The sequence below is a fragment of the Gadus morhua genome, chromosome 3, assembly GCF_902167405.1.
Source record: "Gadus morhua chromosome 3, gadMor3.0, whole genome shotgun sequence".
Classification (NCBI taxonomy): domain Eukaryota; kingdom Metazoa; phylum Chordata; class Actinopteri; order Gadiformes; family Gadidae; genus Gadus; species Gadus morhua.
This window is the reverse complement of record NC_044050.1, coordinates 21,991,732-22,014,846: the sequence shown is the minus strand read 5'-3', so window position 1 is coordinate 22,014,846 and position 23,115 is coordinate 21,991,732. Positions and strand designations below refer to the sequence as shown.

Genomic DNA, 23,115 nt, shown 5'->3' with positions numbered 1-23,115 from the left:
TTTATTTTGAAATAATATACAATCCTTACAACCACAAAACCTGTTTTTTTTTCCCATTTAGAATGCTCTCGTAGACGTGTTTATGGAAAAAGTAAAATGGGGATTCGCTCTTACGCTGCCGTCGCTGCTACTTGATATCCAACAAGCCTACAATTGTGGTTCTGCAGCTTGTCGGACTCAACAGGTTCGTTGGGAAGAGTTTAGACGTCGACAAACAGACTAGTCATCCAAACCAGAAGTGGAACTCTGCCACACCTTCCATCAGTTGGAGTGAGGAGAGGTTGCTGCAAGAGAACTAAAGAGTCAGAGCAGAAGTTAAGAGACAGAACAGGTTAGGATATCCGGACCAAAATAAATCAACATGTCGGGCATCGCGGCGACCCTGCAGCACAAGCGCGATCTGAAGTCCGGAATCGGGACTATCAGCAAGGCGGTCCGGTACCTGGGCCAGGACTATGACACTCTGCGGGAAGAGTGGTTGGGTTACGGCAGGCTGTTCGAGGACGAGACTTTCCCTGCCACCTACTCCGCTCTGGGCTTCAAAGATCTGGGACCAAGCTCACCCAAAGTCCGCGGTGTTACCTGGATGAGACCAACGGTAAACATGCTAAGATTAAGTATTGTTATGATTAATATCCAACTCGGTGTGTTGCTAGTTAAACGCGTTTCTCCACCCTTTTGACTGGAAGGATGGACCTGAACTTGTATGCGTGTGTATGTATAAATATAATTTATTATTGTGTGCGTGTGCTTGTATATACGTATATAAACCAGGTCTGTATAGATCGATTCAAATGTTAGGACTTATTCTATTAGATGATGTCTGATATGATGAACCAGCAGTATCACCTGTTAGGTGTGTCCTTGGTTGTTTAGTGCCTGTGCGTTTCTACCGGTCTGTTGTTCTAGTTATCTTACTGTGTGGGTTTTAATTGTTAGGTGTGTCCTTGCGTGTAAGCTGTTTGTGTGCGTGTGTTTTTGTGCAACACCTATTTTCCTATTTCCTGTCTGCCTTGTGTATGATGTGCTTTCTGCCTTGTGTGTGATGTACTTCCCGCCTGAGGTGATTTACTTCCTGTCTGTTGTGTGGTACTTCCAGCCTGGTGTGTGAAGTACTTCCCGCCTGGTGTGTGATGTACTTCCCGCCTGGTGTGTGATGTACTTCCCACCTGGTGTGTGATGTACTTCCCGCCTGGTGTGTGATGTACTTCCCACCTGGTGTGTGATGTACTTCCCGCTTGGTGTGTGATGTACTTTCTGCCTGATGTGTGATTTACTTCCCGGCCTGGTGTGATTTACTTCCCGGCCTCGGGTGATGTACTTCCTGTCTTGTGTGTGATGTACTTCCCCCCCCTGGTGTGTGATGCACTACTTGTTTCCTGTGTCTAGGAGCTGACCTCCAATCCCCGGTTCATTGTAGAGGAAGCGACCAGGACAGACATCTGTCAGGGAGGACTAGGTACACACACACACACACACACACACACACACACACACACACACACACACACACACACACACACACACACACACACACACACACACACACACACACACACACACACACACACACACACACGATATACACGCACACATACTTGATATACACACACTTGATATAAACATGCACACACACTTGATATAACAGACACGCACAAACCTGATATGCATACACTTGATAAACACAAACACACTTGTTATACACACAATTGATACACACACACTTGATATTAGGGCTGGGTATCGTGGCCAATTTCCAAAATCGATTTGATTTCGATTCATGAGGTTCAACTTCTGAATAGATTAATCACGATTCGATATGATTCAATCTGCTCTTAAATAATGAAAATGGCTCAACAGTGTTCCAAAATACAAATGTACTTATTTTTTCTCCTCATCTTAAACAACAGGTTTTAAGTGCAAACTTGCAAATTGGACAGTTTTAACTTGATCTGTAAACAAAACCTGAGCTGTAAATAAAACTGTCTCAAGTCTCAAAAGTGCAATTTCAAAATTGCACTTTTGAGACTTGAGACAGTTTTATTTACAGCTCAAGTTAAAAGTGAAAAGTTGCAAGTGAAAGTGTACTTGAACTACAACATTCCGTCACTTCAAATTGCATTAAGGCATTGTTTATTAAAGTGAAAAAAAAAGAAATAATGGTAACAAAAAAAAAAAGAAATAAAAAGATCTATCTCATGCCCTATGAATCGATATTACAAAAGTTAAATGAAATCGATCCAAAATCGATTAAACTGATTTTTTTACCCAGCCCTACTTGATATACACAGACACACACTTTATATACCCACTCACTTGATATACACACACTTGATATGCCCGCGTGCCGCGCACACACACTTGATATAAACACACACTTGACACACACACACACACACACACACACACACACACACACACACACACACACACACACACACACACACACACACACTTGATGCATAGACACAATCACTAGGTACACACACACGCCACACCCTCAGCAGTCACTGAACACACAACACTCACGCCACTTATAAGTGGGGCTTGGAGCTGGTGTCCTTTGTGGTCAGGCTTCCTTTGTGTGTGGGACAAACTAGTACTACGTGTTACCGATGTACCAGTGTGTACTACTACAGTACTTGTAGTGCTACTGTAGTACAAATATATTTCGGGCATTAAGCAGACGCTTTTATACAAAGCAAATAACAATAATTAAATTTGTCAGGAGAAAGAGAAACAACAAAATTGTACAGTAGCACTGGTATATAATAGGAGTGTTACCGTAGTAACAATGTGTACCACTACAGTATTGGCAGTGTACGACCATAGTACTAGTACATGTGTACCGTGCCGTTGGTACCAGGTGACTGCTGGTTACTGGCCGCCATCGCCTCGCTGACGCTGAACAAGGAGGTTCTGGCGAGGGTCGTTCCTCACGGACAGAGCTTCGAGGACGGAGAATACGCCGGAATATTCCACTTCCAGGTAGAAGCCTAGGAATATTACACTAGAAACAGAATATGAACACCAGGAATATTACACTGGGAACATAATGTGAACATTAGGAATATTACACTGGGAACATAATAGGAACATTAGAAACAGACTAGTGACAACTGGAAGACACTAGGAATACACTTCGGAACACTAGGATTATACTAGTAGCACAAGGAATACATGAATAATGTTGTAGGAATATAGTAGCAACACTAGGATTACATTGGTAGGAATACATTACTGTAGGAAAACCCTTGAAATACACGAAGAATACTAGGAATATAACTGCAGGAATACACTTAAAGCACTATGAATATAATTGTAGGAATATACTAGGAACACTAGGAATAATGCTGTAGGAATTCAGTAGCAACAATAGGATTACACCAATAATAATAGGAATATTTCTGGGGTGGGAATACCTTAAGAATACCAGGAACATTAACTAAGGAATGCACTAGGAATACACCAACAGTACTAGGAATGCACAGAGAATACCAGGAATATTACTGTAGGAATGCACTAAGAATACTAGGAATGCACTGAATATACCAGGAATATTACTGTAGGAATACAATAAGAATATTAGGAATACACTAGGAACACACTTAACCCGAACCCCTTGTGTGTGTCCATAGTTCTGGCAGTACGGCGAGTGGGTGGACGTTGTCATTGACGACCGCCTGCCAGTCAAAGATGGAGAGTTGCTATTCGTCCATTCTGCTGAGGGGCGGGAGTTCTGGAGCGCTCTGTTGGAGAAGGCCTACGCCAAGTAGGGCTGTCTGTCTGTCTGTCTGTCTGTCTGTTAATGCCTGTCTGTTACTGCCTGCTTGTATGTCTGTCTGTTTACTGCCTGCTTGTGTGTCTCTGTCTTTGTCTGTTCCTGCCTGCTTTTCTGTATCTGACTTTACTGCCTGGCCGTCTGCCTGTGCCTGTCTCTCTGGAGGTGTGTCTCTAGAAGGTTAGCGGTATTAGTTGGTCTCCTCCCCGTATTATCTCAGCCGGTAGAACAGGTCCCACCGGTCCCTCCGGTCTGGGTGGCCGCCTGCTGTACGCCCTCTGGGCTGACTTTAGAACCATTTCCCTCTACAGTGTATCCCGTATTGCAGCGATGTCGCCCCTATTGTGATATGACCGTTTCGATCTTTTTGAAGTCATGCTTTACACCACAAAAACAAAACCATGATAGAAGATAAACTGTGTGTGTGTGTGTGTGCGTGCGTGCGTGCGTGTGTGTGTGTGCAGGGTGAATGGCTGCTATGAGGCCCTCTCTGGGGGCTCCACCACTGAGGGCTTTGAGGACTTCACCGGAGGCATCGCAGAGGTCCATGAGCTGCTCAAGCCCAGCCCCAACCTCTTCCACATCATCCAGAAGGCCCTGCGGAGGGGCTCGCTCATGGGCTGCTCCATCGACGTGAGTCTGGAGCTGTAGGACAACCACGGGTTACTATAATGTAGCTAATGTGACTCACTTGCTGGTTAATCGAACTAACTCCAATAGTTAGTATAACTAACCTATCTACTTGTTAACTTAGCGATACTTCTTAATACAACTAATTTGTCTACTGGTAAGCTAAATTATACTGGTTAATATAACTAACATAAGGATTCATATAACTAGCCTACTCGGTAATATATCCAGTACACTAACCGATTATTATTATTATTATACTAAACGATTAGCCAAACTTTACTGGTTAATATAACTTACCTCTACTGTTTATAACCGGTTATATGTGCTTGATATATGAGGTGGAGTAACCTGTATTGTTTAGGTGAGGTCGAGTAACCTGTATTGTTTTGACTTGTATAGATTACCAGCTCATCTGACTCTGAGGCTGTGACATCCCAGAAGCTGGTGAAAGGCCACGCCTACTCACTGACTGGGGCGGAGCAGGTGAGACGACGCTTCCTACTGGACAAGGCAGAGGGCCAGGGAAGATCGGGCGGATGAGAGCTGTGTTGTGATTGGCCGCAGGTGGAGTACCGTGGTGACATGGAGAAGCTGGTCCGGATCAGGAACCCCTGGGGTCAAGTGGAGTGGACCGGGAACTGGAGCGACAAGTCAGTACCTTAAAATAACCTTTAACCCCTGACCCTTAACCCCTGGGGTCAGGTCGAGTGGACCGGGGCCTGGAGCGACAAGTCAGTATCTTACAATAACCTTTAACCCCTGACCCTAACTCTTAAACCCTGGGGTCAGGTTGAGTAGACTGGGGCCTGGAGTGACGAGTTAGTGCCTTACCTGACCCTTAACCCCTGACCTTAACCCCTGACCCAAACCCTTAACCCCTAACCCCTGGGGTCAGGTTGAGTAGACCGGGCCTGTAGTGATGGGTAAGTACTAAGTAGTGGTACCATACGATAACCCCTGACCCCTAAGCAGAGCCTGATAGGATCTGGAACAGCGTAAGGTTATGGCACGATGGAGGCTGATGGCGTTTTCTGTGTCTCGTGATGCCAGTTCCATGCAGTGGCGTCAGATCAACGATGACGACCGCGAACGACTCATGAGTCATCGCGCCGAGGATGGCGAGTTCTGGTAAGAAGCATTATGCACACTACACTACACGTGTACACCACGCGACGGTCCTAGGATGTGCTAACAACTGTCAGATGACAGCCTTTGTAAAAAGCGCAGTACACGGCCTGCGGTCTAGGGCAGAGACTACCGAAACGAGAGCAACAGAGGATCAAGAGCTTGAACCCGCCTCGGATAGTTGCCAAATTGCTGCCAAATATGGCCATGAATGAATCTTTAACGTTGCATTTACATAGCAGTTGCTTTTGTTTTTTGTCCATTCTTGAGGCCCCTTTCAGTGAGGTCATCAACAATACCCCAAAAAGGGGTATAAAATTTTTAAAAATGGGTAAAGCAACTGCTTTTAAGTGCTACGATTATAGAAACAAGAGATGGTCTAATATTAATTTTCCTTTTTTTCCATCTTTTATATTTTATGGTTAGCTAAAGTTTTTCAATCCGTTTCAGTATACTCTCCAAAGTGATAACCTGCACTTGCATTTTGTTACAATTTCAAAGTAATGCAAATGACCCATTTAAATCGTTCTATTTTTCTCATCAAAGAACATGGTTTAGCTGCTCCCTAACCCCCTCTGCAGTCACATCCATGTTGCGGCAAAAGCAGCTGATTGGTCCTCTTACCTTGCTGTCCATCCTGCAGGATGTCCTTCACAGACTTCCTGCGCCACTACTCAAGGCTGGAGATCTGTAACCTGACTCCTGATGCGCTCTCTGATGACTCCATCACCAAGTGGGCTCTGTCCATGTACAACGGCAACTGGAGGAGAGGCTCTACTGCAGGAGGCTGCCGCAACTACCCCCGTATGCCTCTTTCACCTACCTTCGACATCCGCCCACCACACCTGCCTACACCTGGCGTCTATACCTGTCCATATATAACCTAGTACACCTCGCTTCTATACCTGTCCATATACTGCCTTATACACCTTGCATCTTTACCTGTCCATATATGGCCTAGTACATTTTGCTTCTATACCTGTCCATAGATTGCCTTGTACACCTGGTGTCTATACCTGTCCATAACCTAGAACACCTGGTGTCTGTACCTCTTCATACCTAGTGTACTGGTTCTATACCTGTCCAAACAAAGTATACTGGTCTTTGATACCTGTCCATACGTAGCCACATTAAGCTGGTCACGGCACCTCAGTTAAGCTCTGGAACCCCAGACACCAGGTCCTCAGTCCTGATCTTGTTTATCGTGGGTTCCAGACACCTTCTGGACAAACCCCCAGTTTGTGATCAAGCTGGATGAGGAGGACGACGACCCCGAGGACGGAGAGGAGGGCTGCAGTATGGTGGTCGGGCTGATCCAGAAGAACCGTAGGAAGTTGAGGAAGGTTGGAGAAGACATGCATACCATGGGCTTCGCCATCTATGAGGTATATATGTAGATGGTTACTGCAGGAAGCTGTCTGTATCACAGCAAACATGTAATACACTAACTACAGTACTACGAGGTCCATTAGTCCTCTGATGAAGTCTAGGTGGTCTAGGATGTTCTCTGATATCTTGTCTCCTGTTGTGTCTTCCAGGTTCCTGAGGAGGTATGTGACACCCGTCTTTCCTGGCCTCCAGATTGGTTGGATGGACTTTGGAACACTTGACTTTTAGATGAATCAGATTGGCTGGCTACAGGCACGACAACATTAAACCTGCCCTAGGGATTGGGTTTGATAGATCAGTTAAATCCATTTAAATGGAATACCTTGCCTTATCTATCTTTGTGCTTATAACAGAGACCGGTGACTGACTTCTTTATACTCAAACACAGGAGGGTGGAGTTGATGGTAGCTCTGTGTAGACAACATAGGACTGGCTGCTTTGCAAGTAAAAGATATCGGGTAGGGAGAGGTGAAACAAATCAAATGCAATGAGCAGCTCCATGCAAAACAGACGGCCGGCGGAAGGGAGCAGTGGACTGGTGTCCAGCCTCTTGCCGCGAGGCTCCAAACCCGAGGCTATAAACTCCAACTCCTTACTTTAGCTCTCAGGCTCTAGCTCCAAGGCTCTAGCCTCCAAGCTCTTAACTCAGGATGTAGGCTCTAGCCTCTTAATTCTGGGCTCTAAACTCCAGACTCCGGGCTCTAGCCTCCAGGCTCTAGCCTTCAGGCTCTAAACTCCAGGATCAAGCCTTCAGGCTCTAAACTCCAGGATCCAGCCTTCAGGCTCTAAACTCAAGGATCTAGCCTCCAGCCTCTAAACTCCAGGCTCTAGCCTCCAAGCTCTTAACTCCAGGATGTAGGCTCTAGCTCCAAGGCTCTAGCCTCTAAATTCTGGGCTCTAAACTCCAGGATGTAGCCTCAAGGCTCTAGCCTCCGGGTTCTAGCCTCCGGGCTCTAGCCTCCGGGCTCTAGCCTCCAGGCTCTAGACTCCAGCCTCCACGCTCTAAACTCCAGGCTCCAGCTTCCAGGCGCTAAACTCCAGGATCTAGCCTTCAGTCTCTAAACTCCAGGATCTAGCCTCCAGGCTCTAAACTCCAGTACCCAGGCTCTAAACTCCAGGCTCTAAACTCCAGGACCCAGCCTTCAGGCTCTAAACTCCAGGATCTAGTCTTTAGGCTCTGAACTCCAGGATCTAGCCTTCAGGCTCTAAACTCCAGGAAATAGTCTTTAGGCTCTAAACTCTTTGAAATAGCTCCCAGGCTCTAGCCTCCAGGCTAGGGCGCAGGTCAATACAAAGGCTTATGAGCTGCCGTCATGCGGTTCTACGAGGCTATTGGTGATCGATAACTCTCCTCTCCAGTTCTCCGGCCAGAGGAACATTCATCTGAACAAGAACTTCTTCCTGCGTCACGCGGCGGCGGCGCGCTCCGAGACCTTTGTCAACCTGCGGGAGGTGTGCACCCGCTTCCTGATGCCCCCCGGGGAGTACCTGATCCTCCCCTCCACCTTTGAACCCAACCAGAACGGAGACTTCTGTGTCCGGGTGTTCTCTGAGAAGCAGGTCGAGTTCCAGTAGGTGTTGTTGGACAAAGTTAGACAAAGTATTCGTAAATCTCCTGTTTGTTATTGTTGATGAAGCGGAGAGGAGCTTAAAGTACGTGTGTTTCTCCTGCAGAGAGCTGGACGACCCGGTGGAATGCAACGTGAAACAGGTGGGTGGGTGTTGGGGTGTGGGTGTTTCATTATTCACTACCGCGCAGATGAGACGATGGGGATATTACTGAATCTAGATTATTTTGTTCACTGATGCTTATGGAGTTGGTGGTGGTAGTTGTATTTAGACAAAGCATGGAGGAGTTTAAGAACTTCTGGTTCAAAGTAGTAGTCAATGGGGTAACCAGCCTTCTGTCGTCGGCTTTGACAAACGTCACAACGCACCTGGCGGTTGGCCTCAAATGTTGAGGGATGACTATGAAGAATGATCCGTTTAATCCAGGTGGACATTGATGAAGATGATGTTGGAGAACGCTTCAGATCTCTGTTTGGACAACTAGCTGGAGAGGTGAGTGCCGCACACACACACACACACACACGCACACGCGCACGCACATACACAAACACGGTACGACGTGTGACCTTTGGGATCCTCTTGTGTAGGACAGCGAGATCTCCGCCTTTGAGCTGAAGAAAATCCTCAACAGAGTGGTGACCCAACGTAAGTTAACACAGTTTACTAACCCTAAGCCATCAGCAAAGTCTCTGTTCTGTCTAACCCCTACCTGTTCCTTAATGACCCATCTCTGTACTGTCTTACCCCTACCTGCTCCTTAATCACCTGTTGGTTGTTCCAGGTTCGGACATCAAGACCAGCGGCTTCAGTTTGGATACCTGTCGCAACATGGTCAACCTTCTAGACGTATCCTTCACCAACTATCTACAATCTTATCTCTGTTACGACTCTTTGTTACTAGGTCAGGTCACTGGTTACCTGGGCTAGCTACTATGGTTTAGTTACTAGGTCAGGTTACTGGTTAACTGGGCTAGCTACTAGCTAGATGGTTTAGTTACTAGGTCAGGTTACTGGTTAACTGGGCTAGCTACTAGCTAGATGGTTTAGTTACTAGGTCAGGCTACTGGTTAACTGGGCTAGTGACTAGCTGGTGGGTTTAGTTACTGGGTATGCAGCAGGTTAGTTTTGTCGGTGTTGGTTTCCTAGATGTTTCTGCAGAAAGACGGCAGCGGTCGCCTTGGTCTGGTGGAGTTCAAGATTCTGTGGACCAAGATTGAGAACCTCCTGGTGAGTATCTGCTAGTATGTTTTACCAGGATGCGTTTTGGTGTTGTGTTCTTTTGACTGGATGTTACTGAGAGGAGATGGCAGGATGGTATCATAGTTCTGCTTTTGGGCTCCAAGCTGATATGGTCAGGGTTCCATCCCCAATGTGTCCAGTCTACTTGTAGGAATCCTAGCACGAGATGCCCCCTTATATGGACCCACACCTCTCCTTATTGAACTGTCTCTGTACTGTCTAACCCCCACATGCTCCTTAATGACCTCTCTGTACTGTCTAACCCAGTTCCTCCCAGCTCCTCCAATGATCTAGATCTGAATTCCCCTGGATGAAAGCTTCTGATAAATGACTTAATGGTGCATTAGGCAGGCCATCCGAGGGTGCTTAATGGTAGGGGGAAGTGTATTGATCGTTCAGGATTCACCTTGGCTGGGGTGCTGATGGATGGATGGAAGGATATTTGTATGGACTTGTGTGTGTGGTACAGTATATGGTTTTATGAGAAAAGCATCTGCTTAAAGACTAAATGTAACTCGTCACAGAAGAATACTGGTCTGGGTGATCAACAACCAGAGTTATGGTTAACAACCAGAGTTATGGTTAACAACCATAACCATTTCTCCTGGTTTCACTTAAACATCTGTTACCAATATCATTTGGCAAAATGATATGGTCTGCCAATGAGCATTCATAATGTATATAGTGTTACACTGTTTAGGACTATATAAACAATATAACACTTTGGTCTCTTGGAACACAGATTATAATATTATAAATCCCTCTTTCGGTCTCACTCTATCACTATACCTCACTCTAATACTATACTTAAGCAATAGATCACGCCAGGCTGTGGTATGTGCTCATCATACCACTGTTAAGGGGCGTTGTCCGGCCCCGACGCGCAGCGGAGGGCCGGCGACCCCCTTCACAGTGGTATAATGAGCAATAATGGTATAATATAGTGGTATAATATGCAAACTTTCACAAAATGATCGGGCGTCATAGCAGTTATGTATACGCTCATTATACAACAGTTGGGAACCAATCAGATCGCTGGATTTAGGTCCCCCGTTGTATAATCACTCTTATACCATATCTCAGTCTAATACTATACTCACTCTTATACCATATCTCTGTCTAATACTAGACTCACTCTTATCCCTTATCTCAGTCTAATAATATACTGTTATACTATAGCCCAGTCTAATACTATACTCACTCCTATACTATAGCTCAGGCTAATACTATACTCACTCTTATAATAAAGCGCAGTCTAATAATATACTATATACTATTATACTATATCTCTAATACTGTATCTCACTATGTCTTCTATATCATACTCTAATACTTTACAAGTCCAGACCTAAATCCATATCGGTCAGTACACAACATAAAGGTGAGTTTAGTACAAAATGTGTCACCTCATAGAAGTGCCAGGGAGAAGGAGGTGGATACTAGATGTTAACCAGGTGTTAACTAGTTGTGGTGTATTGTAGAATATCTACCGGGAGAAGGACGTGGATAAGTCTGGCTGCATGAGCTCCACCGAGATGAGAATGGCGGTGGAAGAAGCAGGTAAGAAACACATCAGTCTGTCCCTTGTGTTTCACAAGGGATGGATCAGCATCCTTAAACCTGGGCTGGGCTACAGCAGCGATCCCTTAAGCCTGACCTGATCCGCCTCTCCACCTGTGTCCCGGCAGGCTTCCGTCTGGACAACTCTCTGAACCAGATCCTGGTGGCTCGCTACAGTGATTCGGACCTCACCGTGGACTTTGATAACTTTGTGTCCTGCCTGGTTCGCCTGGAGAGCATGTTCAGTACGTATCGCCGCAGACCGAGGCTTCAACAGTAGCCCCCTCAATCCTCGGGTGTCGCGTAACGCTGCAACGCTGTTGCAGAGCCCCATCAAGGACCGCCTTAGGCTGCCCTGCTTTAACCTCAGAAATACCTCATACTAAGAGCTATAGGAAGTAGACTTTATGACAAACGATAATTCGTTCTGCCACTTGTGTATGGACGGCATGTCCTTGCAAAAGGTCTTGATTGAGAAACTCATATCGCTAAACGGATCCTCTCATCGGTGGTAAGCTACCAGAGTTTTACTGCCACCCAACCATGGGTGGATTTTCCTGCACCAAATGTATAACAGCAATGCATTGTGGGTGATATTATCCACCTCCGGAGTGAGCAATATCATTGACCTGCTCAGCCCCCGAGGGTCGACGTTCAGACCAGTGGAACCACTCATGAAATGGCACCTAGCACTTAGATCCAAGATGGCCGGTATGTAAATAAGGGACATGCATCCTCATGATCGAACTTCCTTTCCCCACAGAAACATTCAACGCCATTGATAATGACGGCTCGGGAACTGTGGAACTGAATCTTATAGAGGTACATCAGATTATATCAATACTAGATAAATTGATCACGATCAATCCGTCTGTCTCACTCTCTCTATATCTCAGTCTAATACTATGCTCACTCTTAGGCCCAATCCCATTTCTACCCCTTACCCCTTCCTCTTACCCCTCCCCCTTGTTTTGAAGGGGTAAGGGGAAGGGGGGAGAGGTAAGGGGTAGAAATGGGATTGGGCCTTATACTACATCTCAGTTTATTGCTATACTAACTCTTATTCTACATCTAATACTATATCTCACTGTCTACATCATACTCTTATACTATATGTTTCATACTATATCTCCCTATGTCTGTAAGTAATGTGAGTTGGGCTCCTCTCTCCAGTGGCTGAACCTGACTCTTGTCTGACGCGGTACTGCCCCCTGGTGGTCAAGAGTCACCCTGGTCGGACGTGGTACTGCCCCCTGGTGGTCAACAGTCACCCTGGTCGGACGTGGTACTACCCCCTGGTTGCCAACTGGCACCCTGCTGTCTAGTACGCAGCTCTTTCTCAGCAGCATAGCCGTCTGTATAATCAGACTTAGACATATTAACTAATATATACAGAACTTTAGTTAGAAGTGGTTGGATATAGAATCATGTATCGATGGGAATTTTACTTTGCAAACCAATGTGTCACACTTGATCCTGGATCCATTACAATTAAAAACTGTTGACACAGAAACGTGTTTTTATTTACAAAAAAATAACAATAAATGGTAAGCTGCAGGGTGGAGTAAACACAGTACTCATTGACCTCAATGTCCCAAGAACCCAAAAGAACCCCTAGAAGACTGGTCGTACTTCAATAGCTCTGTGGAGGTGTGTTTTGGGTGGAGGTGTGTCAAGAGTCTTCAGGTGGAGGTATGTCCAGGTGGAGGTGTGTCAAGAGTCTTCAGGTGGAGGTATGTTCAGGTTGAGCAGTGTTAAGAGTCTTTGGGTGGAGCGCTACGGTGTGCGTACTCCTCCGCCCACCTCAGCACCTCTGTGATGTCACCGCTGGTTCCCGTTCCCTTGGCGACCAGCTGCGACCCCCCGGAGGAGCCCCCAAGGTGTGAGCACACGGCCGCGGCCCAATCACACGCTGCCACCGCCAAGTAGCCCTGTCACAATAAAAGCCTTTTCAATCGATACTAAAGACAGGAATATAACGTGACGCGTTTATCGTGATACGCATTGTAGCGTGACCCATGCATCGTTTAGTATTAATATATAGTTTTTCTATATTATACACAAGGGTTCCTGATATAGTTTATACATATATTATTTATATGATAACTGGTGACATGGATCACGTGGTTCCTCACCTTGGGAACCTGGCAGGCACACAGGACCTTCCCAGAGCTCTGCTGGTGGGACAGCAGCATGACCAGACTGTCGGGACGCCTGGAGCTCACCTGGTTCACCGTCTTCATCAGCACCTACAACACACAGAACATAATCCTAGTACTACTGCTGCCTACATAAACTACCTGACCTGTTGCACCGTCTTTAGAGGTGTGAGGGTAGTGAAGCTACTCACAGACAGACTGTCAGCCTCTACTCGCTCCACCAGCACCGTCTGCTCCCCCTTCTGCTGCAGCAGCCCCTCGGCCCGCACTGCTGCCTGGACAACAAGCAACACTTAGAACCACCAACGCCTCAATCACCTTCCCCTCCAACACCAATCTACCAGGAGGCCCAAAGGGGAGCTCCACCGGGAGGCCCAGTGCGGAGCTCCACCGGGAGGCCCAGTGCGGAGCTCCACCAGGAAACTCACCTCTTGGCTCTCCACCTTCCTGAGGGCCGTGTTGGTGGTTCTCTGGAGGCTGCGGAGTTGAGCCTGCAGTTCCCTCCTCTGCCACTGGGGGACAGGGGTGGAGTCCACAGCCTGGTGGGTATTATTCAGGTAGAGGTTAGACAGATACGGGTTAATCAGGTAAGACTAGAGAAATAGGGTTAAACATGTTTTGACAGGAGGGAGACAGGTTGGGTTTGACAGATAGTGGTTAGACAGACAGGTAGTGTTGAGACTGACAGGTATTGGTTAGAGAGGTAGGGATTAGACAGAAAGGTAGGGACTAGACGGGTAGTGGTTAGACAGACGGGGAAAAGACAGACAGGTAGAGCTGGACAGGTAAGGTTTAGACAGGTATGGTTTAATCAGGTAGGGCTGGTTAGGGGTTAGACAGACAGGTAGTGGTCAGACAGACAGGGGTAGATAGGTAGGGCTAGATAGGAAGTGATGTCATACATCGGTCAGTAGTCCGACCTCCTTGGCGAGGCGCTGGGCGTCATTGCGACGGGAAGAGGAAGAGGAGGAGGAGGAGGAGGAGAAGGAGGCCGTCCTGGTGACGAGGGACGCTACAGCCTGAGCCAGGACCTGGCCAGCGTCCCGGGCCTGGAGAACATGGGAAGTAAACAGGAAGTGAACCTCCTAACAACCAGGCCGTTGGCAGCTTTATTTATCTCAACATGGGCGTCCAGGCACTCTGCCAAATGTGGGGCTCTCAGGGCATAGCAACGGAAAGGCAGCAATTAGAACTCTTTGTTCCCATCCATAACAATTACAACACGTGCCACCCAGGCACATAACATAAAAGATGATGGGCTCTGGGCCCAAAGTTTCAGTACTTGTTTGGCTTTTAGAAGGTACAGTACATCTGTTTAGTTCCCTAAAGGTACAGTACCTGTTTGGTTTCCTAAAGGTACAGTACCTGTTTGGTTCCTTAAAGGTACAGTGCCTGTTTGGTTTCTTAAAGGTACAGTACCTGTTTGGTTTCTTAAAGGTACAGTACCTGTTTGGTTTCTTAAAGGTACAGTACCTGTTTGGTTCCTTAAAGGTACAGTACCTGTTTGGCTGGTTCCCCGGTAAGTGCGACGACTCTGCTGACGCCCTTCATCATCTGGCGCTCTGAGACCACCACCAGGTCCTCGATCGCCCCGGTCCGCAGCAGGTGTCTACAGAGGGTCACAATCAATTACTGGTATACTCTCCATCATCGGCTCAGTTACCGTGGTGATGAGACTCACGTTCCACAGCATAGCTCCACAGAGTGGTGTCCTTCTGTGTGGCCGTCCAGAAGCTCTGCGACCGGCACCCCCACCGACACCACCCGCACTGGGTCGGGATACACCTGGATACACAGACCGCCTCCTTAAGCACACAGAACACCCTCACATCCAGACCACACCCCCTCAAACACAGACCACACCCCCTCAAACACAGACCACACCCCTCACATCCAAACCACCCCCCCTCACATCCAGACCACCCCCCTCACATCCAGACCACACCCCCTCACATCCAGACCACCCCCCCTCACATCCAGACCACCCCCCCTCAAACACAGACCACACCCCCTCACATCCAGACAACCCCCCTCAAACACAGACCACACCCCCTCACATCCAGACCACCCCCCCTCACATCCAGACCACCCCCCCTCAAACACAGACCACACCCCCTCACATCCAGACAACCCCCCTCAAACACAGACCACACCCCTCACATCCAAACCACCCCCCCCTCACATCCAGACCACCCCCCTCACATCCAGACCACACCCCCTCACATCCAGACCACCCCCCCTCACATCCAGACCACCCCCCCTCAAACACAGACCACACCCCCTCACATCCAGACAACCCCCCTCAAACACAGACCACACCCCCTCACATCCAGACGACATGCCCTAAAACACAGACAGCCCCCCCTTCACAGATCACACCCAATCACATCCAGACGCTTATCGAACTCCAACCTCGTCCACGGTCCGGAGGCCAGGGATGGTCCTGGCGTTCCTCAGGGGAACCTCTCGAGAATAGACCTCCTGGTCGGCCACAATCGCCTCCTCCACCAGCCGCTGCACCTCCTGCAGCTGAGTGGTGCTCAGGGAACCCTGCAACACACAGGGCTCCTGCGTTAGCCAGCCCGCCCAGCCTGCTGTGGGTCCCCCCTCCCCTGGCACTGTTTGGGCTCCTCACTTCACCTTGATGCTGAAGTCGAAGCGCAGGCGCTTGGGGCCCACGTGGGAGCCCCTCTGCTGCGTGTTGGGCCCCAGGACGGAGCGCAGGGCCCAGCTGAGGAGGTGGGTCGCCGTGTGCTTCGCCATGCAGGACAGCCTCTGGGCCTGGAGCAGGGCAGACGGAGATGGAAGGGAACAGGTAGATATAGGTTGGTGAAACTTCTAGACATTTAGGTCCTAGAGAAGTGTAACTTGTAGTTCTAGGGCGGTGTAACCTGGAGTTATCGGGGAGGAATCTTGTCATTCTTGGGGTGGGGTATCTTGTAGTTCTATGGTGGGGTAACTTGTAGTTCTAGGGTGGTGTTACTTGTTGTTCTAGGGTGGGGTAACTTGTAGTTATAGGGCGGTGTTACTTGTACTTCTAGGGTGGTGTAACTTGTAGTTTTAGGGCAGTGTAACTTGTAGTTCTAGGGTGGTAATGGTGTCTTTCTATAAATTGGAAGGTATACTGTGTGACTCCTCCTACCTGGTCCAGGTGGAGGTGGAGCAGGTCTCCAACCTTCAGTGCGTATGCAGCTGGAACCAGGTGGAGAACATAGCCACCGGCCACGGCCACTTCCTCTACCGGGTACAGCACATCCTGTGGAGAGACGGCCAATCAGAATCACAGCTCAACAGCTCACACATAACAGCGGCTGTTGTGCTGGGTTGTGGATAGTTTGCTAGGTTACGGTTGCTAGGGGTACAGTGGGCTGTACTGACCGGTGAGTCGTGCCTGGAGAGGTAGCCCTGGTCATGTGACTGTCCACCCTGCTCGGCGTAGAAACTGGTCCGGTCCAATAGGACCAGGCAGCGCTGCCCAGGCGCCACCTCCGACACCTGCTGCTGACCGACGAACAGCGCCTTCACCGCCGCAGTGCATTCTGGGAAAACTAACAGCACAGAGCCAGGTTAAAAGAAAAGTACGGTGAGTATTACTGCATTACATCCAGTAGTAGCAGTATAGATGTACAGTATGTACTTATTGTTACTGCTATCATAGCTTTAATTTGGTAGAAATAAATAAACATATAAGATCATGGATATGAGCCTCCTCTGTTCTCTACAAAGATCACTATCGCAGTCGGCTCAGACTCAAACCAACGCCTTAGTATTCTGCTGAACTACGTTTGAACAGAGAATGGTTCTGGTTCTGTACTATGGTTCTGGTACTAGGATGTCTGGTATAACAAAGGTTCAGTGGCCCTTTGCTGCATCTCCTCCCCCCTATCTCCCATATATTCCTGTCTATCCCACTCCATCATAAAGCAAAAATGCAAAAAAAACTAAGACAAAGTTTGAACAATGGTTCAGTACTATGGTTCTGGTACTTGGTGGACTGGTGGAATAATGGTTTTGGTACTAGGTGGACGGGTGGAGTAATGGTTCAGGTACCATATCGGCCGTTGTGCAGGTTGTACTGGTACTTTGGACTCTGGTCGGTGTGTTTGATTCCCTGCTGCTTGAGCGACGCCAGGGTGTGGACGTCCAGATGGGTCTCACTTTCTGACGCCACGGCTGGTTCTGAGCCACGCTAGAGAGAGAGAGAGAGAGAGAGAGAGAGAGAGAGAGAGAGAGAGAGAGAGAGAGAGAGAGAGAGAGAGAGAGAGAGAGAGAGAGAGAGAGAGAGAGAGAGAGAGAGAGAGAGAGAGAGAGAGAGAGAGAGAGAGAGAGAGAGAGAGAGAGAGAGAGAGAGAGAGAGAGAGTGAGTCAACAGCCATGATCATTTTTATAAAGTTGGGGTGACCTTGAATCTTGAACGATTCAAATCTTCGATAGAAAATACATTAAGTAGTCTTGGAAACCACGATGATAAGCCAATGATTATTTATAATATAAAGAAATATATCCTATATGATTCAACGATCAGACGACTAAGGGTCTGGCATAACGAATCGGATTTTACTTTGCTCAACCATAGTCACAGACACCCCATTATAGAGAGGTGGGTCAGTGGATCACCTTGTGGTTTCTGGCCAGCAGCTGGTCCAGCAGAACCTGGTCCACCTGCAGCCCCCTCTCCTCCAGGATGAGCTGCAGCAGGTCCAGGGGGAAGCCCAGGTTCCTATGCAGAGACCAGGCCACCGGGGCTGCCATCAGAGGGAGGTTAGAGCTGCCTGGCTCTGGATGACTGGTTTGATTAATCCTGGCTAGTTCTTGATGGCTGGTCGTATTAATACTGTCTAGGTCTGCATAGCTGGTCGTATTAATACTGTCTAGGTCTGGATGACTGGTTCTGTTAATCCTGTCTAGGTCTGGATGACTGGTTGTATTAATACTGTCTAGGTCTGGATGACTGGTTCTATTAATCCTGTCTTGATCTGAATGACTGGTGCTATTATTCCTGTCTAGGTCTGGATGCCATCGTTCTATTAATGCTGTCTAGTTCTGGATGACTGGTTATATTAATCCTGTCGAGGACTAGGTGACTGGTAATAATGTCTAGGTCTGAGTCACTGGTTCTGGTAATATTGTCTCTGACTGGGTTCTATACTGTCTAGCTCTGGATGACGGGTTCTTGTAATACTGTCAAGGTGACTGCTAGGGAACAGTTTGATACCTCACCTGGGAACAGGGGTTGGCTGTTGTGGTTGCTAGATAACGGTGCGGTCTTGTTGATGATCCTGACTCCCTGCTGCAGAGAGCTCAAGAACTGGTCCTCATTATCGTCAATGATTGACACGATCTGGGAGCACAGTACATCGACTGTCACATCGTAGAATATACAGCCATATACAGTGTGTGTGTGCATGTATATATATATATATATATATATATATATATATATATATATATATATATATATATTAGGGCTTTGACTTTTGCCCAAAAATCATATTCGAAGTTTGTTTGTTTATTAATATTCTAATATTTAATAATAACATTTTGAACTTTAAATGCCTTCAGTAGGGCCTGGATTGGGCTTCGTGAGGTTTGTTTACCGCGTTGCTATGGTTACCGGTCTTGCGTGTTCCAACGGTTTATTAGGTTTCTAATAAATCGCTGTCTAATCAATACTTCATTCACTGTCTCTTCCGTGGTCATTACAATATTATGAATAGACTGCGTCGGGTTCTCCGACGTCTCTCCCTCTTGGCCTGCCCATAACAGGTTCGAATATTAAGGGCTGCCTAATATTCGTTCAAATTTTGATTTATTTTTTGATATTCGAATTGTATTCGAATAACGAAGTTCGGAGTCAAAGCCCTAATATATATATATATATATATATATATATATATATATATACACACAAAAAGTAAATTTACAGGTATATATAATAAACTGTATATAACTGTAGTTCTTGTTACCTGTTCCTGGTGTCTGTGAAGCTCTGGGTAGGCATCACCCTGACAACACATAACCAACAAATAAGGGCGAGTGACAGACGGACAGACAGGCAGACAGACAGGCAGACAGACAGACAGACAGACTCACCAGCACCTGGACCACGGTGGGCACCAGGCTCCCCAGAGCTCCCTGGGGAGCCTGGAGGACCTCGGTGGAGAACCGGACCGCTCGCCTCAGAATCCTCCTCAAAACAAGCCTGACACACACACACACACACACACACACACACACACACACACACACACACACACACACACACACACACACACACACACACACACACACACACACACACACACACACACACACACACACAGTTGAAGCCGTCTCTTCAGTGAACCAGGCTTTGAGTCTCCAGTGTAAACGGTAGCTGGAGGAGGGACTCACTCGGGTCCCGACATGCCGGGGGAGACTCCGTCGGCGATGCAAACGGCGAGGGTGCGGACGTGGTCGGCGACCACGCGGTACGCCATGTCCACGCGGCCCTCCAACCCCGGGGCCACGCGGCCTCCGTACGGCCCGCAGCGGGACACCTGCCCACACACACATCCTAACTCAACGTGTGGTCCTCCTCCTTAACCAGAGCACCATCACCATGGTAGCAGGTGATGTCTGAGCTGGTGGATGATGTGGTCACCACGGTAACCGGTGATGTCTGAGCTGGTGGATGATGTGGTCACCACGGTAACCGGTGATGTCTGAGCTGGTGGATGATGTGGTCACCACGGTAACAGGTGATGCCTGAGCTGGTGGATGAAGAGGTCACCATGGTAACAGGTCATGTCTGAGCTGGCGGATGATGTGGTCTCCATGGTAACAGGGGATGTCTGACCTGGTGGATGTGGTCCAGCAGGGGGCTGAAGAGGTCGGTGTCATAGTTGGAGCGCTTGTCCTGCAGCACGGCTAGCAGGCGCTCCAGACCCAGGCCAGTGTCCACGCTCTGCTGGGGGAGGGGCCGCAAGCTGCCGTCCGCCTCCCTGCCACGGACCCAACACAAGGAGACCATCACCTCAACATGGACTCAGGATGCTCTCGTGGACGGCTTCACCAATACGTTTGTCTGCTCTGGCTGTGTATCCTTTAACCATTTGTACTTTTAGTTTGCGTTTGACTTTTAAATGAGTAGATGCTTCCCTGAGTTATTCATTCTGTGTGTTCTAGTTATACCTGTTGCACTTCATGTAGACCAGGTGCTATGGGGTTCTTCCTGTTGCACTTCATGTAGACCAGGTGCTATGGGGTTCTTCCTGTTGTACTTCATGAAGACTAGGTTCTATGGGGTTCTACCTGTTGCACTTCATGAAGACCAGGTTCAATGGGGTTCTACCTGTTGTACTGCATGAACACCAGGTTCCAGAGCTCCACCACCTCGGGGCTGCCTGTGTTGACCAGAGGGCTGGCGTCTCGGCCCCCCAGGTGGTCGTAGTGGATCTCCGAGCAGGGGCCGCAGGGCCCCGTGTCCCCCATCTCCCAGAAGTTCTCCTGCAGACCGAACGGGAGAATGCGATCCTTTTGCACCCTGCACACACACACACAACATTACTATACATCATATACATGTTACGTATATTTAATATAGAATATATTATTAATGACGTGTTCTCTGTTATATAATATCTTCTATGCTAACCCAATGTCAAGCCAGATGTGTCTTGTCTCTTCGTCCGCAGGCAGTCCACTCGCTGCGTCTCCAGAGAAGTAGGAAACGTAGAGGCGGTCAGGAGACATACCATAATGCTCGGTGAGCAGACTCCAGGCCATGGCACATGCCTCCTCCTGCACACAGGATGTGACATCACTTCTAGCTGTGCAGGTTACGTTGAGCGGTACGGCTGCGTTTCAAAGGTTTGCCTGCAGCAGTGCTGCCAGCCTTTCTCCCTGAAGGCCCCACTACTCATCAGGGCTGGACGAGTTGGGGAAATAACCGAATTGTGATATTTCGACCAATATTACGATTGCGATTAAGGATAAGATTTTTCTTTTTAAAGTTCCTTATGTTCTGTATTATTCACTAAACAAGCAATAAATCATTTAAAGTCTGACCAACACAAAACTGGAAGCAGAGTGCATGACAGTCTGTCATGTCCTGGTAAGATTTAGTTCAGGTTATTTACTTAGTATAGTTTCTTTCTATGACACCGGGCATGTTTACGCCATGGTGCTTCTTCTTCAGAAGCCCAGGGCGGCCTCTGCTCCAGTATCCCGGTTGGTGCTGTTATCTACAGACCAACGTGTTTAATAGTTTTCTAGCTAGGGTCGCACCTTGAAGTAGTCGCCGAAGGACCAGCTCCCCATCATCTCGAAGAAGGTGTGGTGGTAGATGTCCCGCCCCACGTCGTCCAGGTCGTTGTGCTTCCCGCCGGCCCGGACACACTTCTGACTGTTGACCACCCGCCGGTAGCGGGCCATCTCACTGCGAGGGTCCACGGCCCCCAGCAGGATAGGCTTGAACTAAACAGCACAGTCAGATTACAACAAGGCTGCAAGTTGCAACCAAAAATATTTTGTAGGAACTCCTTTATTCTGATCAATCGATTCAATATTTGTCAATACAATGTCATAACTAATACCAAATACCCATCACAAGTTAAAGTGATGTCTTAATCGTGCTGCCTTTATTTGACAAGCAGCCAAGAAGTATTGGTATTAATTTAATAATAATCCATGAAACAAATATTTGAATCATTGAATCATTAGGCAGCAAATGTTTTGCATGAGTACTTGATAAATTACCTCACCGATTATTATGTATTATCAACATTTGATCAATGGACAACTCGATTTATCAACTAATAGTGGCATTCTCAAATTACTTTTTTAGACTTCAACTATCATAATATGTATTACAACACTGTCCTTCCAGGCAGGATGACAGCACCAGGCTCGGTCGACAGGTATGAGAAGCTCACCTGGTTCATCCCGGCGTTAACGAACAGGAGGCTGGGGTCCCCCCGCGGTCGGACGGGGGACGAGGGGACATACAGATGTTGGTGTTTCTGTTCAAAAAAATCTATAAATGTCTGGCGAACATTTTTAGAGGAGAACTTGGTGGAGTATGACCTCCTTAGATGTCCTCCCAGACCTTTCATACGCACTAAAACATTCATCTTTCTGTCTCCCGATGAAGCGAATAAACAGCAGCGGGGATTTCAGCTGTACGGACAGTCTGTCATGTCCCTTGTAAGATTTAGTTCAGGTTATTTACTTATTTCAGTTTAATAATGTGACACCGGGCATGTTTACGCCATGGTGCTTCTTCTTCAGAAGCCCAGGGCGGCCTCTACACCAGTAGCTCGGTTGCTGCTGCCCTCTTCAGGCCAACCTGTACATATAATGGTGCCTCATCTATCATCTCATCTTGCGGTCGGTCTGTGGAGTTATCAATTGCGTAATGAACAGTATTAACTTTGCAAAGTAAATATTCACACTCTACAACACATATGTCTAAAATATTGATATAGAATCTAGAATATATATATATATAGGCTATATAGGCTATATATATACATACATGTAGGCCTGTATTTAATCTATATTTATAGTCATAATTTTAATTTATTTGGTTTACTACTTCATCAGTCAGACCCAGGCAGGTCCACAAGGTGGACCCAAAAACAAATTACTGTTAAAACATGAATATTGGAGGAACTCGTG

General features: G+C 47.5%; 2 protein-coding genes across 2 annotated transcripts; one reads left to right on the top strand and one right to left on the bottom strand.

The window, feature by feature from the left end:
* Positions 1-101: 101 nt before the first annotated feature.
* Positions 102-12,809, top strand: LOC115539934 (calpain-2 catalytic subunit). The gene is made up of 21 exons (XM_030350833.1): positions 102-598; positions 1,390-1,459; positions 2,867-2,988; positions 3,639-3,772; positions 4,246-4,414; positions 4,814-4,897; positions 4,979-5,064; positions 5,465-5,542; positions 6,183-6,343; positions 6,755-6,924; positions 7,078-7,089; positions 8,288-8,499; positions 8,603-8,639; positions 8,924-8,989; positions 9,085-9,142; positions 9,279-9,343; positions 9,656-9,724; positions 11,218-11,296; positions 11,425-11,541; positions 12,060-12,118; positions 12,470-12,809. The coding sequence occupies exons 1-21, from the start codon at positions 362-364 to the stop codon at positions 12,491-12,493; spliced, it is 2,109 nt and encodes a 702-aa protein (XP_030206693.1). The 5' UTR covers positions 102-361; the 3' UTR covers positions 12,494-12,809.
* On the bottom strand, positions 12,793-22,750 carry aars2 (alanyl-tRNA synthetase 2, mitochondrial (putative)). Its single transcript, XM_030350821.1, has 22 exons — positions 22,371-22,750; positions 21,724-21,912; positions 21,092-21,237; positions 20,789-20,980; positions 20,294-20,438; positions 19,849-19,994; positions 19,549-19,657; positions 19,422-19,460; positions 18,676-18,796; positions 18,073-18,200; positions 17,506-17,644; positions 16,834-17,003; positions 16,598-16,711; positions 16,096-16,236; positions 15,868-16,005; positions 15,137-15,240; positions 14,956-15,064; positions 14,358-14,504; positions 13,884-13,994; positions 13,647-13,730; positions 13,432-13,545; positions 12,793-13,227 (listed from the first exon to the last, which is right to left on the bottom strand). The coding sequence occupies exons 1-22, from the start codon at positions 22,566-22,568 to the stop codon at positions 13,051-13,053; spliced, it is 2,961 nt and encodes a 986-aa protein (XP_030206681.1). The 5' UTR covers positions 22,569-22,750; the 3' UTR covers positions 12,793-13,050.
* Positions 22,751-23,115: the final 365 nt, after the last annotated feature.

Coding starts and splice junctions, on each gene's coding strand:
- LOC115539934 (XM_030350833.1), top strand. CDS start 362: ATGTCGGGCATCGCGGCGACCCTGCAGCACAAGCGCGATCTGAAGTCC. Junction 5,065..5,464: donor ACCGGGAACTGGAGCGACAA/GTCAGTACCTTA, acceptor TCGTGATGCCAG/TTCCATGCAGTGGCGTCAGA. Junction 5,543..6,182: donor GCCGAGGATGGCGAGTTCTG/GTAAGAAGCATT, acceptor TCCATCCTGCAG/GATGTCCTTCACAGACTTCC.
- aars2 (XM_030350821.1), bottom strand. CDS start 22,568: ATGAATGTTTTAGTGCGTATGAAAGGTCTGGGAGGACATCTAAGGAGG. Junction 19,461..19,548: donor CCACCGTGGTCCAGGTGCTG/GTGAGTCTGTCT, acceptor ATGTGTTGTCAG/GGTGATGCCTACCCAGAGCT. Junction 17,004..17,505: donor CCTGCACAACGGCCGATATG/GTACCTGAACCA, acceptor CTGTGCTGTTAG/TTTTCCCAGAATGCACTGCG.